The sequence below is a fragment of the Heptranchias perlo genome, chromosome 1 (genome assembly GCF_035084215.1).
Source record: "Heptranchias perlo isolate sHepPer1 chromosome 1, sHepPer1.hap1, whole genome shotgun sequence".
Lineage (NCBI taxonomy): Eukaryota > Metazoa > Chordata > Chondrichthyes > Hexanchiformes > Hexanchidae > Heptranchias > Heptranchias perlo.
Window position 1 is genome coordinate 84,922,402 of NC_090325.1, and position 17,172 is coordinate 84,939,573.

The window sequence follows — 17,172 nt, forward strand, 5'->3', positions numbered from 1 at the left end:
TTCTATTTTGAGTACTGCCAAATCATTAAGTACCTCTTCTTTATCTATTTTTATTGTATCCAATATCGTTACTACCTCCTCCTTTGCTGCCACAATGGTAGCATCCTCTTCTCTAGTGAAGACGGATGCAAAGTATTCATTTAATACCTCATCCATGTCCTCCACATTCGTTAGAAGATCTCCTTTTTTGTCCCTAATTGGTCCCACTCTTCCTTTGACTACCCTTTTACTATTTATACGTTTATAAGAGACTTTTGGGTTCCCTTTTATGTTAGTCGCTAATCTATTCTCATGCTCTCTCTTTACTCCTCTTATTCCCTTTTTTAGTTTTCCTCTGTTCAGCCTGGTTCTCTACTGTATTATGAACTGTACATTAGTCATAAGCCTGTTTCTTCTGTTTCATTTTAATCTCTATATCTTTAATCATCCAGGGAGCTCTAGCTTTGGATGCCCTTCCTTTCCCCCTCATAGAGATGTGTCTACTCTGTACCCAAACCAACTCCTCCTTGAAGGCCTCCCATTCTTCAATTATTGTTTTGCCTACCAATTTTTGATTCCAATCCACCTGTGCAAGATCCCTTTTTAACACTGAAATTAGCCCCCCTCCCAGTTTTGTATTTTCACATTTAATTCTCTTTGTCCTTTTCCATAACTATTCTAAACCTAATGATATTATGAACACTGTTCCCCCAATGCTCCCCCACTGAAACATGCTCAACTTGCCCCACTTCATTCCCCAGAACTAGATCCCAGCACTGTTTCCTTCCTGGTTGGGCTGAAAACACATTGACCAAGAAAGTTCTCTTGTACACATTTCAGGAATTCCTCCTCTTTGCTCTTTACACTCTTACAGTCCCAATCTATATTGGGATAATTGAAGTCCCCCATTATCACTACTCTATAGTTCTTGCATCTTTCTGTAACTTGCATGCAAGTTTGCTCCCCTATCTCATTCCCACTACTTTGGTGGCCTATAGTATACACCCAGTAGCATTATAGCTCCTCTATTGTTCCTTAATTCTAACCAAATAGATTCTGTCTTAGACCCCTCAACTACATCATCCCTTTCCAGTGCTATAATAGTTTCTTTGATCAATACTGGCACCCCACCTCCTTTCCTTCCCTATCTTTCCTGAAAACCTTGTATCTGTCATCCTGTTAAAGGATGCAGACATCTCCTGCACGGCCATGGTCATGGCCTGCATAGAATCATTTGTGAGCCATGCTTGAAGCTCAGTTGAAGTGGCCACTCTCTTCAGTTCAGACATTCTAGCACTTACCTGTGACACAACTCTACCAATGCTGGAGTTTTACCTTTCCATCCTCTCGGCTATTATGAAGAGTGTGTGTGGCACTTTTTCTAGTACCTCGCAAAGGTGCAACTGTACCTCAATCATTCTCGTTCTCAATATTGCCCCCAGGGTTCAGCATCTGTGTCCAGTTGAGCAGAGCTTGGATAAGAGTGCGCCCTCTGACGCGGACTTTCCGCAGCTGCCCCTGCCACCAGTGTCTGCGCTTGTTAATCACCAGGTGATAACCCAACTAGCTGTCTAACAGAACCCACCAAAGTGAGAGTATCTGCGCTGGTGCATGGCTGCATAAGCTGTGACGGTTCACCCGCAGAAAGAATGCTGTCCTCTGAGGAATTGACATCATCCGTATCATCAGAATCTTCTTGTCGGCATGAAGGTCCTGCAAGAGAAAATAAAGTGAAACGACTTAGTCTTGGCACAATAACAATCTTGCCAATCTTCATACTTCAGGCATTGATTAAATAAAGTCAGCATCTTTGTGAATTATGTGTTACATTTTGTCACCAGCCATATGTGAGCTTCCAGTCTCTCCATCTCTGATGGAGAGGACCGCAGATGAGCCATTTATCTCCATTGACTCCTCTTCCTCCGCTTCAGTTAATTCCACAATCTGTGGAAGTCCACCGCCAGTCTTCACCCTCTTGCATTTTGCACGCACTTCTCCTACAAGGGGCAATAGAACACACCTGTGCGTGACTGAAAGTGCAGTATTCACCTGTTGGATGCAGTGCTTTGGGTGAGGATGACTGTCATACAGATGTATCAGAGATTAACTGTCACGTAGATGCGTCAGATTGCATAAGGATTGGGGTGAGTGACAGTGTTGGCTTCATAAATGGGGAGGTGAGCAAGTCTAGAGAAAGTGAAGGATGGTTGCTGGTAACACTTAAGTGGGTGTGAGGCATTTAGTGATGGAGTAGGCTTGCCAAGACAGAGTGATGACGATAAGAGGGGGGTGGTGGTGGGGAAGTGTTGTCCACAACAGGATATGGGTAAATATGGAAATGTTCTCAGTTTTCTAGACCTGCTCAGGTCATTGAATTGCTTCCTGCACTACACCCAAGACTTGGGCACCGTGCTTCTGCTTGAAACCTCTTGTGCCACCTCCAGCCAGTCCTTTTTGGTGACCGAGCCAGGTTTCTTCCTGCCATCCCTTGGGAAAATAACCCCTTCTGGCTCTCGCTGCAGCCAGTAGTACATCTAGGGAGGTATCACTAAATCTAGGCACTGCCTTTGCTTTCCTGGACTCCATTTCTCCTTTCTCCTTCAAAATCCATTGTTGAACTGGCCCTTTAAATAATGGCGTTCCGATCGTGTCATCCGGGTGCGCGGCACGCCCGCTGCGCAGCTAGGAGACATGAAACCCGGAAGCAAGGATAATTGACTGCAATCGAGATACAATCGCAGATTTAAACGCACACACTTAGCTTCCGGGTTCCCCATGCACAAATCCATCCACCTGCTGAGTTCCCGTCTCGATGTTAAAATCCAGGCCATTATTTTCAGTGAGCATATAGTAAAGTATAGTATACTATATAAATAATATAAAGCAGGCTGGGGTTTTTATTCTCTAGAAAAGAGAAGAGAGAGAGGTGACTTAATAGAGGTCTTTAAAATTATGATGGGGTTCGATAGGGTTGATGTAGAGATGATGTTTCCACTTGTGGGGGAGTCCAAAACCAGAGGCCATAAATATAAGATAGTCACTAATAAATCTATAAGGAATTCAGGAGAAACTTCTTTATTCAGAGCGGTGAGAATGTGGAACTCGCTACCACATGGAGTGGTTGAGGCGATTAGCATAGATGCATTTAAGGGGAAGGTAGATAAGAACATAAGAAATAGGAGCAGGAGTAGGCCAGCCGGCCCCTCGAGCCAGCTCCACCGTTCAACAAGATCACCGCTGATGTTCGACCTCAACACCATTTTCCTGCACTATCCCTTGATGCCTTTAATATCTAGAAATCTATCAATCTCTGTTTTGAATGTACTCAATGACTGAGCCTCCACAGCCCTCTGGGGTAGAGAATCTCAAAGATTCATCACCCTCTGAGTGAAGTCATTTCTCCTCATCTCAGTCATAAATGGCCTACCCCTTGTTCTGAGACTGTGACCCCTGTTCTAGACTCCCCAGCCAGGGGAAACATCCTCCCTGCATCTACCTTGTCGAGCCCTGTAAGAATTTTGTATGTTTTAATGAGATCACCTCTCATTTTTCTAAACTCCAGAGCATACAGGCCTAGTTCACTCAATCTCTCCTCATACGACAATCCCGCCATCCCAGGAATCGGTCTGGTGAACCTTTGTTGCACTCCTTCTATGACAAGCACATCCTTTCTTGGGTAAGGAGACCAAAATTGTACACAATACTCCAGGTGCAGTCTCACCAAGTCCCTATACAATTGCAGTAAAACATCTTTACTCCTGTACTCAAATCCTGTTGTAATAAAGGCCAACATACCATTTGCCTTCCTCATTGCTTGCTGCACCTGCATGTTAGCTTTCAGTGACTCATGTACCATGACACCTAGGTCCCTTTGAACATCAACATTTCCCAATCTCTCACCATTTAAAAAATACTCTGCATTTTTGTTTTTCCTACTCAAAGTGGATAACTTCACATTTTTCCACATTATATTCCATCTGCCATGTTCTTGACCACTCTCTTAGCCTGTCTATATCCCCTTGAAGCCTATTTGCATCCTCCTCACAACTCACATTCCCACCTAGTTTTGTGTCATCAGCGAGCTTGGAAATATTACATTTGGCCCCCTCATCCAAATCATTAATATAGATTGTGAATAGCTGGAGCCCAAGCAACTGAAACGGGCCATTCCGCTGGGGCCCAAGCAACAGAAACAGACCCTGCGGCACCTCACTAGTCACAGTCTGCCGACCTGAAAAAGACCAGTTTATTCCTACTCTCTGTTTTCTGTCTGTTAACCAATTCTCAATCCATGCCAGTATATTATTCCATGAGCTCTAACTTTGTTCACCAACCTCCTTTGTTGGACCTTATCGAAAGCCTTCTGAAAATCCAAATACACCACATCCACTGGTTCCCCCTTATCTATTCTACTAGTTACATCCTCAAAGAACTCTCATAGAACCATAGAAAAGATACAGCACAGAAGGGGGCCATTCGGCCCATCGTGTCAGCGCCGGCTCGAAGAAACCAGGTGCCCATTCTAATTCCACCTTCCAGTACCCAATAGGTTTGTCAAACATGATTTCGCTTTCATAAATCCATGTTGACTCTGCCAAATCCTATTATTTTCTAAGTGTCCTGTTATTACATCCTTTATAATAGATTCTAGCATTTTCCCTACTACTGATGTCAGATAACAGGTCTGTAGTTCCCTGTTTTCTCTCTTCCCCCTTTTCTTAAATAGTGGGGTTACATTTGCTACTCTCTAATCTGCAGGAAGCGTTCCAGAATCTATAGAATTTTGGAAGATGACAACCAATGCACTCACTATCTCTATAGCCACCTCTTTCAAAACCCTGGGATGTAGATGACTTTCAGTCCCATTAATTTCTCTAGTACTGTTTTTTTTTTACTAATACCAATTTCTTTCAGTTTCTCATTCCCGCCAGACCTATGGTTCTCTAGTATTTCAGGGAGGTCTCATGAGGGAGAACGGAATAGAAAGATATGTTAATAGGGTTAGATGAAGTAAGTTGGGAGCTGGCTCGTGTGGAGCATGAACTCCGGCATAGACCTGTTGGGCCGAATTGCCTGTTTTTGTGCTGTAAAATTCTGTAATTCTATGTAAATCAATGGAACAGGCTCCCTAGGAAATGGTGGAAGCAGATAATATTGATTCATATGCAAATTGCATAAATTTCTTTCAGAAAATAATGTCAGCCAAAGCTCAGTAGTAGCACTCTCACCTCTGAGCCAGAAGATCGTAGGTCCAAGTCCCATTGCAGAGACTTCAGCACATAATCTAGCCGGACACCTGAATGTAGTACTGTCGGAGTGCTGCATTGTCGGAGGTGCCATCTTTCAGATGAGACGTTAAACTGAGGCCTCATCTGCCCTCTCAGGTGGATGTACAAGATCCCATTGCACTATTTCGAAGAAGAGCAGGAGAGTTCTCCCCAGTGTCCTGGCCAATATTTATCTCTCAACCAACATCACAAACAGATTTATCTGGTCATTATTTTATTGCTGTTTGTGGGATCTTTTGTGCATAAATTGTCTGCCACGTTTCCTACATTATAACAGTGACTACATTTCAAAAGTACTTCATTGGCTGTAAAGCGCTTTGGGATGTCCTGAGATCATGAAAGGTGCTGTATAAATGCAAGTTTTTTTCTTTATACAATGTGAGTAAATGTAAGGAGTCGCACAACACCAGGTTATAGTCCAACAGCTTTATTTGAAATCACAAGCTTTCGGAGCTTTGCTCCTTTGTCAAGTGAAGTCTTCACCTGACGAAGGAGCAAAGCTCCGAAAGCTTGTGATTTCAAATAAAGCTGTTGGACTATAACCTGGTGTTGTGCGACTCCTTACATTTGTCCACCCCAGTCCATCACCGGCATCTCCACATCATGGCCAGTATGTGAGTAATTTGAGATAATGACGTATGGTAAGTGTAGCAGGCTTGGGAGGAATGGTGACTTTGGACCTATGGTTCCCAAAGCCTTCCATGACTGGGGGTTTCCTCACCTCATGTTTGGGTCTGTTGTAGACTAATTGATAGAGATTTATTGCCATGATTAGTCAACAACTCCATTATCGTTGTATCATGCGACTACTATGAAGGTGAACTAAATGGAGCTTGGTCTTTTTTGTTTAGAATTCCTATGTTCCAATCTCTGAACAACCTGGTTGAATTTTTTGAGGATGTTACTTGGTTGGTGAATGAAGGTAGCCTGATCTATGTAGTATATTTGGATTTTCAAAAAGCCTTTGACAAGGTGCCACACAATAGGTTGATAGAGTCCTGAGAGATTGGAGGGGGAGATCCTGAGGTGGGTAAGGAATTGGTTGCATTCTCATAGGCAGAGGGTTGTTATTAATGGTAACGGTTTGGCATGGAGACGCATTACTAGTAGCATCCCGTAGGGATCAGTATTACAAAGCTAGGTCTTTTTACTCTAGAATAGGGGAGATTTGATTGAGGTATTTAAAATACTTAAAGGATTAAACTGTGGTCAGGTGGATAAACTATTTGAATTAGATAGGTCAAGGAGAACCAGGGTGAATGCTACTATATTTTTTCTTGTACTTGAATAAGTCAGGGAGAACCAGGAGATATGAGTATAAGATTTTTTTAATATTTCAAAATATATTTTATTTCATAAAATTTAAAATTACACACAGTTCAATGTAAAAGGACACAATTCCAAGCAATGCAGTTCAAACCAATACAATGCAGATCCTACATACTATGATCCCATTATTACAATTCAAAACACAGTACATATCTTCTAATACATTTAGTACAATACAGAGTGGGCTAACACGGTGGCCCTTCCCCATAGAGCCTTTGCGCAGGCCACACCTCGCTTCAGTGCGTCCCGCAGCATGTTCTCCTAGATCTTGGAGTATGTCAGTCGGCAACGCTCGGGCGTGGACAGCTCCTGCTGGAAGACCAACAGGTTTCCGGTGGACTAAAGGGTCTCCATCACCGAGTTAACGGTCTTCCAGCAGCAGTTGATATCTGTCTCGGTGTGCGTCACATAGAGCACAGCGTCCTGTGTTACCAAGCTGTTGGCGATGATGGGGTACGGTAGCATAGTGGTTATGTTACTGGGCTAGTAATCCAGAGGCCTGGACTAAAATCCAGAGTCATGAGTTCAAATCCCACCACGGCAGCTGGCGAATTTAAATTCAATTAATTAAATAAAAATCTGGAATTAAAATACTAGTATCAGTAATGATGGCCATGAAACTATCGGATTGTCGTAAAAACCCATCTGGTTCACTAATGTCCTTTAGGGAAGGAAACCTGCCGTCCTTACCCGGTGTGGCCTATATGTGACTCCAGACCCACAGCAAAGTGGTTGATTCTTAATTGCCCTCTGAAATGACCTAGCAAGCCACTCACCACCACCTTCTCGAGGGCAATTAGGGATGGGCAATAAATGCCGGCCTCGCCAGCGACGCCCACATCCCGTGAACAAATTAAAAAAAAGAACCGGGAGAGATACCAATGCATCTCTCTCCACACCTTCTGCGCAAAGGGGCTTCATTAGTTTCTCCTCTGAGGCACTTTGGAATGTTTTCTACATTAAAGGCACAAGTCATTGTTGCAGAACAACGTATCTTTTGTTTTATTGTGTCCGATACCGTAGGAGTGTTTGAAGAAATCATAATCATAGCTTGAACTTGTTGCAGTACTATTTTTCTGTCGTGAACAGTTTTATGCTGGATAAAAATTTTGTAATTTTTAATAAAAGTATATGTTTTGGACTGTAAATTTAGATGTACTTTGTTTACATAGCATTTAAAATGATGCACATTATCTCTGGAGTACAGCTTTTACTGTTGGAGGTATGAGGTTCCACCCACTATGAATGAGTTTGAGTGAGGGAAAAATGCAAGTTGGCAACAGAAACCAAATTCACGTTCCTGGACAGGTCCTGGAATATCTGATGTTTAAAGGAATTGCATCATTTTTCAGTTTTCGATCTGCAGCCGATATGGATTCTGGTGGATTCATTAACAGCTATTTCTTATGCTAAAATGTACCTTCAAGCTTCTTGTCAAGTGGTGTACTCTGCATGTTTATCAGTTTGCAAGGCAGGGCATGTATCCCAAAAGTTGCTTGATGATAGCTGCAAGTTGACCTGCAGCTTTTAGGCACCACCCAATTCCTGCATGACATCACTGTGAAATCCACTGCAAATATTCCACCTTTATGTATTAAGGAAGTTTGCATGAGTACTTTCATGTGTGAGTAAGACAGTTAAGCTGCTGCAATTTTTTTTTGTTGGACTTTTTAAAAGTGAAAAATGGATTTTTTGAAGCGAGTAGTACCTGCTGTTATATCTGGGGATGTGGTTTTGGATGTTGGGGCTACTGATCGTGATAGTGCCCCGAGGCTTTTAAAAATGAGACGTTTGAGTCTGCTTTCTGTAGGAGAGACAATAGAAGAAGAGATGGATGAGAAAGTTTTAATGAATTCCAGAGTTCAAACATATGAACCACAACCATCAAAAGGTACATCAGAGTTACACTTTTTTTTTTGTTCATCACTTCAAAGTATGGTAGGTCGACCAGCGGTGGTTAAATAACCATTGCAGTATTAGTATAATGTTAAGATTTAAGATAATTATATATGTATGATGTGCTAACTGTAGAAATTTTTGTACAGTTCTGTTTTCAGCTAAACTTTTTTTACAAAAATCTTTTCAAAAATATAAATAAATGGATAACTCGAATAAGATTTAATTTTCTGACACCGAGAAGCATAGCAGGCTGATCTACTCTACAAGTGATCAGGATTGATGAAGGGTAAATTCTCCAGCAGTGGTCACACATTTGGAAAAGGAGTGGAGAAACTTGGAGTAAAAAAATTGGATTTGTTCTCCATTTTCTACCCGAAATTTGGTGAACCACCTGGATTAAAGATTGAAAATTCTTGGGCAAACTCTTAAAAAACTTGATTTACCTGTGCTACATGCAGGTGTGTCTGAGCTAATATTCTGAGCTAATTACTTTCATACAAATAGTAATGGGAGGGTATGTTTGCTTTTACATCAGTACTGACTGTTTATAATTTAGGATGTTGACCAGGATGTTTCATAAGGATAACATAGAGCCTCTTACTTTGCCTTACGTAAGTTTATAGTATTAGGCCTCTTGGCCTATTATAAACAATTATTTGTCTTTTACTGAAGAATCAAAAATTAATGAGTCAGGGAAAGCAAATCCGATTTAAAGACTGCAGTACTGGTTCTCCAAATAAACCAGTCATGAGATTAACATTTTTGTCTCTTTACTAAAAACTGGAAAATATGACTTTCTCACACCGCATATTAAATTTGTCAGAACACAACACTTGTAAATGTTTTGTCAGAAAGAATATGTATTTTGATGGTTGAAAAAGATATTCTTTATTTTTAATTTCCACACACAAATTGGATCATCCCTTGTCTGTAAGGAGGAAAGTCGTCCAAGTATACTGCCCAGTTGTCAACTGTTAGGAATTGAATCAAAGTTCAATCATGTATTAGGTCTACTTTAAAGTTTATTGTGAATGGTAATGAAATACTTTCAAATTTTTTTTGTCCTACCATTTTGAGAGAATTTTGCAAGTTTGGCTTTGGTTGATGCCTGTATGGTTTAGTTCTTAACTTCCAATCGATTCTAGCTCCCAGTTTTAAGACTTGCATTGAACCTCATGGATCCTTCATGATTGATACTCATGAATCTTGTTTCGCTACTGCGTTTATATGTGCGAACCTTGCTTCAAACTTAGGCATTGTGTCTGTTGGAGAGCTATTCTGACAATGAGGATGCCCAGATTCTGTGCCCTGAAGCCTTAAATGTTGTGCTCACAAAAAAAATCTCCTTGCTGTAGATCAGATGGAGGAGTCAACAGAATGCAGAGATCGCAGCAGTAACTCATCAGTAAAGTGGTGCTCTCTGCAAAACTCCCCCTAGTATCGAGATTTTGGGAAATCTGATCTTGTGCCATGTCTTCTTCCATCAGTCATGGCGTTGTTTGAACCTCAGGAATCCATAGCAAATTTCCACCCCAAACAACAACAACAACAACAACAACAACAACTTGCATTTATATGGTGTCTTTATTATAGTAAAATGTCCCAAGGCCCTTCAAAGGAGCAATATCAGATGTGGCTCAGCATTAAATTTCATAAGGAGATATTAGGACAGTTGCCCAAAAGCTTGGTCAAAGAGGTAGGTTTTAAGGAGCATCTTAAAGGAGGAGAGAGAGAGATGGAGAGGTTTAGGGAGGGAATTCCAGATCTTAGGGCCTAGGCAGCTGAAGGCATGGCCGCCAGTGGTGGGGTGAAGGAAATCGGAGATGCGCAAGAGGCCAGAATTGGAGGAATGCAGAGTTCTTGGAGGGTTGTAGAGCTGGAGGAGGTTACAGAGATAAGGAGGGGCGAAGCCTTTGAACACAAGGATGAGAATTTTAAAATCGAGACATTGCTGGATTGGAAATCAATGTCAGTCAGCAAGCGCAGGGGTGATGGGTGAATGGAACTTAGTGCGATTTAAGATACGGGTAGCAGAGTTTTGGATGAGCTCAAGTTTATAGAGCGTGGAAGATGGGAGGCTGGCCTGAAGAGCATTGGAATAGTCGAGTCTGGCGGTAACGAAAGCATGGATGAAGCGGGGTGGAGATAGGCGACATTACGGAGGTGGAAATTGGCAGTTTTGGTGATGGAGAGGATATGGGGTCGGAAGCTCAACTCTGGGTCAAATTTCAAGACGCGTGTAAATGCACAAGCGTACTTGATTGTTTTAATTGAGTTTTTTGGGGCCAACGGAGACTCAGCGGTAAATGCACCTCAAGGTAGGTCATGCTTTTGCAAGATGAAAAAGATGATTGAATTCTCTTTAAATGATGCTTTCAACTAAAACCTGTGGTTTTTTTTTATTCATCCATGAGATGTGGGCGTTGCTGGCAAGGCCGGCATTTATTACCCATTCCTAATTGCTCGAGCAGGTGGTGGTGAGCCGCCTTCTTGAACCCCTGCATTCCATGTGGTGAAGGTTCTCCCACAATGCTGTTAGGTAGGGAGTTCCAGGATTTTGACCCAACGACACTGAAGGAACGGCAATATATTTCCAAGTCGGGATAGTGTGTGACTTGGAGGGGAACATGCAGGTGGTGGTGTTCCCATGCGCCTGCTGCCCTTGTTCTTCTAGGTGATAGAGGTCGCACGTTTGGGAGGTGCTGTCGAAGAAGCCTTGGTGCATCTTTGTAGATAGTACACACTGCAGCCACGGTGCGTCGGTGGTGGATGGGGTGCCAATCAAGCGGGCTGCTTTGTGCTGGATGGTGTCGAGCTTCTTGTTGGAGCTGCACTCATCCAGGCAAGTGGAGAGTATTCCATCACATTCCTGACTTGTGCTTTGTAGATGGTGGAAAGGCTTTGGGGAGTCAGGAGGTGAGTCACTTGCTGCAGAATACCCAGCCTCTGACCTGCTCTTGTAGCCACAGTATTTATGTGGCTGTTCCAGTTAAGTTTCTGGTCAATGGTGACCCCCAGGATGTTGATGGTGGGAGATTCGGCAGTGGTAATGCCATTGAATGTCATGGGGAGGTGGTTAGGCTCTCCCTTGTTGGAGATGGTCATTACCTGGCACTTGTCTGGCGCAAATGTTACTTGCCACTTCTCAGCCCAAGCCTGGATGGTGTCCAGGTCTTGCTGCATGCGGGCACGGACTGCTTCATTATCTGAGGGGTAACAAATGGAATTGAATACTGCAATCATCAGCAAACATCCCCACTTCTGACCTTATGATGGAGGGAAGGTCATTGATGAAGCAGCTGAAGATGGTTGGGCCTAGGACACTGCCCTGAGGAACTCATAGAGTTATACAGCACGGATAGAGGCCCTTCGGCCCATCGTGTCCTGTAGCAATGCCCTGGGGCTGAGATGATTGGCCTCCAACAACCATCTATCACCTCCAACTATCATCTTCCTTTGTGCTAGGTATGACTCCAGCCACTGGAGAGGTTTCCCCCTGATTCCCATTGACTTCAATTTTACTAGGGCTCCTTGATGTCAAGGGCAGTCACTCTCACCTCACCTCTGGAATTCAGCTGTCTTGTCCATGTTTAGACCAAGGCTGTAATGAGGTCTGAAGCTGAGTGGTTCTGGTGGAACCCAAACTGAGCATCGGTGAGCAGGTTATTGGTGAGTAAGTGCCACTTGATGGAAGGTGTCGTCGACAGTGCTATCACTTTGCTGATGATTGAGAGTAGACTGATGGGGCGGTAATTGGCCGGATTGGACTTGTCCTGCTTTTTGTGGACAGGACAGGACTGGGCAATTTTCTACTTTGTCGGGTAGGTGCGAATGTTGTAGCTGTACTGGAACAGCTTGGCTAGAGGCGCGATTAGTTTTGGAGCAGAAGTCTTCTGCACGACAGCCGGGACATTGTCATAGCCATTGCTGCATCCAGTGCACTCAGCTGTTTATTGATATCACGTGGAGTGAATCGAATTGGCTGAAGACTGGCTTCTGTGGTGGCGGGGATATCGGGAGGAGGCCGAGATGGATCATCCACTCGACATTTCTGGCTGCAGATGGTTGCAAACGCTTCAGCCTTGTATTTTGCATTCATGTGCTGGGCTCTGCCATCATTGAGAATGGGGATGTATACGGAACCTCCTCCTCCCGTTAGGGTTGTTTAATTGTCCACCACCATTCACGACTGGATGTGGCAGGACTGCAGAGCTTTGATCTGATCCATTGGTTGTGGGATCGCTTAGCTCGGTCTATAGCATGTTTAGCACGCATGTAGTCCCATGTTGTATCTTCACCAGGTAGTCACCTTATTTTTAGGTACACCTGGTGCTGCTCTTGGCATGCTCTTCTACACTCCTCATTGAACCAGGGTTGATTGGTAATGGTAGAGTGAGGGATATGCCGGGCCATGAGGTAACAGATCATGATGGAATACAATTATGCTGTTGCTGATGGCCCACAGCACCTCATGGATGCCCAGTTTTGAGCTGCCAGATCTGAATCTATCCCATTTAGCACGGTGATAGTGCCACACAACGCGATGGACGGTGTCGTCAGTGTGAAGACAGGACTTGTCTCCACAAGGACTGTGTGGTGGTCACTCCTATCAGTACAGTCATGGACAGATGCATCTGTGTATAAGGTAAAGTATGAATGTTTAGTTACTCAAATGGAGGAGTGGTGTCACACAGCCTTACAGACTAGGAAGTTCCCAAGTTTAATTGCTGGTTCATGCTGAGTTAGCAAGTCACAGCTAGGGTACCACAATATATCTCAGGTTTTCCAGACTAGGAAGAGGAAAACTTGGTTAAGATTCCCATTCCTGATTGCCTTCTAGAAAGATGTGGTGGAAGTGCGGACATTAACAACAGGATGGGCTCAGTTGTGTGAGAGAAGATGTTTAAATAGCCTGCTGCTCACAACTGAGACTTACACTTGAATATTAGGAGCTTAAAGACCATCAACCATCATGAAACTAAACCCTCATATGAACTGGTGACTTCTGGAAAACGGCAGTAAGGAGGAAATGTCTTTTGAAATTTTATTTCCATAAGTCCTGTACTGTTTCAAAACTAGTCCATAGGTTCTCAAACTGAAATCTTTGGACTTTAGGGGTCTATGAGATAATCGGATTTCTGTCTGTCTTTTGTTCAATTTGTATATTTGTCAATTTCTTATCAAGTAATTTCCATTACCATACAACTCTGCTGCCCATATCCTATCCTATCCCACCCCACTCAAGTCCCGTTTATCCATCACCCTTGTCCTCGCTCTCCTACATTGCCTCACGGTTCTTTAACGCCTCAGATTTAAAATTCTTATCCTTATGTTTGAGTCCCTCCATGACATCAGCCCTCGCTATCAGTGTAAGCTTTTCCAGCCCTACAAACCCCCCTTCCCGCTCCAAACTCTCCATTCCTCTGACTCCGGCCTCTTTAAAACTCACTCTTTATCCATATCTTTTGGTCGCTCCTTTTAATCTCTCCGTCTTTGCCTCAGTCTTCTTCTCATGCCCCAATAAAGTACTTTGGGTGATTTTCTATGTCAAAGGTGATATAGAAATGTAAGTTGATAAAGAGACATTGTCTGCAACGATGGTGGTGTCTTTTAAAAGTTGGCATCAGGGGTCTATTTGGGAAGAGGACCCCACACAGGAAAATTTGAAACTACCTCTTTAGTTAATGATGAACAAATCTTATACTTTGTAATTAAAATAGCAGAAAATATCAAATTTCTTAGTTCAACCTTTATCAGTGTTAGCTGTTGAATCAGTCACTTCAGCAATTTTAGTATTTATGAACTTTTTCATTTGATTAATATGTACAATAGTTATTTCAAGTGGAATCACAAGGCATTGTTGGCAGAATATTGGAGTGTTTTTCTTTTTTATTTAATACAAAATGGCTATGTGTGCTCACTCATGCTGTGTCTCAAAGCTCAGTTTACTAAACCAGTACTGGTATAGTTTTTAATTTTCTCTTTTTTTTCTCTCCCCTAGTAGTTTTCTAATAATTGGCCCTTGTGTGACTGTCAGCAGGCTATTCAACACGGAGGCCTTACAGCTGAGACTAATTCTGTTCTGGAGATACACACACGCACTTTGTAGCAATGGTCAATGGGAGTGAGAAACCTTGCTTTTTTCTCTTCTTCCCTAGCCTAGGGCCAGTGATGTGAATAACTCAACATAGTCTATCGAGGTAGATGGGGTTAAACCTGGGCTTTGTTGATGTGTATGGCTCAGTAACACACTGTGAGGAGCAATCTTGACCTATTGGGGAGCTTGAATAGTCTTCAAAAATGATCTTTTTGTATTTGCTTTGAAATGTGTACGGTACATTCAACATTCCTACGATGTTGACAGGCTTGTAATAGTACTTAGTCAGCTGCTCATCCTAATGTTTGTGGTTCTGCAATCTTAGTTTTGAAGTCTGCTTCTAAATCTAAATGAATTACCGCATGAATGTGATTTGTTGAATGCAGACAAAATTACGACATCAAAGGAGGCTGTGTTATTTTCATGTTACTCCACCGAGTAAAGGAAAGCTGTCCAAACTTGCACAAAGTGCCCATGGCAAAGCTTTAAGTAATAACTAAGATAGAAAAAAGAATTTGCCTGGTGTGCATATACCACTGAAGAATCATTTGATTGTTGAAAAAACAGAAAATGCTAGAAAACACTCAGCAAGTTAGGTAGCATCCGTGGAGAGAGAAACCGAGTTATCGTTCCATTACCCCTGTGCTCATTGACCTACATTGGCTCCCAGTCCGGCAACTCCTTGATTTTAAAATTCTCATCCTTGTTTTCAAATCCCTCCATGGCCTTGCTCCTCCCTATCTTTGTAACCTCCGCCATCCCTACAACGCCGCCCCCGCCCCCCCCCCCCCCCCCGAGACCTCTGCGCTCTTTAAATTCTGGCCTCTTGCATGTCCCTGATTTTCATTGCTCTACCATTGGCGGCCGTGCTCCATATCTCTCTCTCTCTCTCTCTCTCTCCCTCTCTCTCTCTCTCTCCCCTCCTTTTAAGGTGCTCCTTAAAACCTACCTCTTTGACCAAGCTTTTGGTCACGTGTTGTAATATCTCCTTATGTGGCTCAGTGTCAAATTTTGTTCAATAACGCTCCTGTGAATGCCTTGGGACATTTTATTACGTTAAAGGCACTGTATAAATGCAAGTTGTTGTTGTTTCATCAGAACTATTACTTCAGATTTTTGGACATTCTTGCTTTAATTATGCATACCTGCTGTATTGAAGTTGTTGGAAAATAAGAGGAAATGCAGCAACCACTCTCCGATGTTTTGAATACTACAGAAGGGAAAGTAGCTTTGTCCATAACCTGTACTGTTTGGTGTTTGGCAAGTAGGACTTTTTTTTAAACCATGTTTAAATTAATTTCTTAGTTTAATTTACATGAGTTTTAACAAGTCAAAATAGATTGTAATAAAACTGAAAATTACAGCTTTGTTCTGAGAAGATGGGGTGGATGAAACTGCCTTCCTGACAAAACTTGCTTGGCTGGATGCCAGGAAGTGCTTAAGTGGCCCAATGGAAATTCCTCATTTAACTTTCTCTTCCACTATAAAGAGATCCCTAACCTGCTCATAAGCTCTTTGCAGCATTATAGCTACAATTGGGCACAGTGAGATGAGAGATGAAGCCCACATTTCTCCACGTTGTAGTGCCACATCTTGGTGCTATTAACATATGCTTTAACCAGACAAAATTGCATCACAGCATTGCTATAGCCATTTTTTTCTTCGACTTGTAGTAGAAGTTAAGGTTCCCCAGCCCTATTTTTTTCTCTTCCTTATCAGTGTGTACATGCTTCTCCCATCTATCATTTAAAAACTCTGTCATTGCTGCTATAGCATGATTAGAGTATCTGAATACAAGTCCTGTTTGGTTTGGTGGGGGTTGGGTGGAACTAAAGATAAGTCTGTGTTTTATATAATGGAGTAAAAAACCCTATATCAAGATCAATAAATCAACTATAGAAAGTGTTGGAACTATTGATAGGAACTGTTATTAAATTTACAGATTGTGTCCACGAAGTCCCGTTAATGAATTAAATATGCACAATCTAATTTGCAGAGAGGCAATCTTGAAGACACTTGGATGTTTTAGGAGAAAGAAAGCACGGAGTACTTTAACTAAAAATACCTGCTCACTTATACAATCTTAACTTTTTAAATAAACTAACTGAAATTTTTGACCAAGATGAACCAGAGTTATCATAAATGGAGCACACTATTTCTCTGGGTTGCAAAGCACTCAGCAAAAGTAAAGCTAACTGGAGGCTGGCCTTATCTGTTGTGTATTTTTTTTATCATTGGAATTCTGTCCATTTTAGGATAAAAGTTTAGCTGAATGTTTCATTGATAAAGGAACGGTAGTGTAGTGGTTATGTTATTGGACTAGTAATCCAGAGGCCTGGACTAATAATTCAAAGAACATAACTTCAAATCCCACCATGGCAGTTTGTGAATTTGATTTCAGTTTTTCAATAAAATCTGGAAATAGGAAGTTGGTACCAGTAAAAGTGATAATGAAGCTGTCGGATTAAAAACCCAATTGGTTCACTAATGTCCTTCAAGCAAGAAAACTTTCCGTCCTTACTCAGTCTGGCCTATTTGTGACTCCAGTCTCACACCAACGTGGTTAACTCTTAACAACTC

The 17,172-nt window shown here is 42.3% G+C and overlaps 1 protein-coding gene across 16 annotated transcripts in view; it reads left to right on the forward strand.

Annotated features, from left to right (window-relative positions):
- The window catches only part of fryl (furry homolog, like), a 450,071-nt gene that overhangs the window by 44,355 nt on the left and 388,544 nt on the right, over positions 1-17,172 (forward strand). For 14 of the 16 annotated variants that reach the window (XM_067987806.1, XM_067987858.1, XM_067987841.1 and 11 more), the window contains exon 1: positions 8,216-8,487. The exons of 1 other annotated variant lie outside the window; for it this stretch is intronic. In XM_067987806.1, the coding sequence (XP_067843907.1) occupies positions 8,280-8,487 (208 nt within the window). In that variant the 5' untranslated portion in view covers positions 8,216-8,279. Of the gene's footprint in view, positions 1-8,215; positions 8,488-17,172 lie in introns of those variants that run through there. One more of the 16 variants, XM_067987918.1, reaches the window with a different exon arrangement.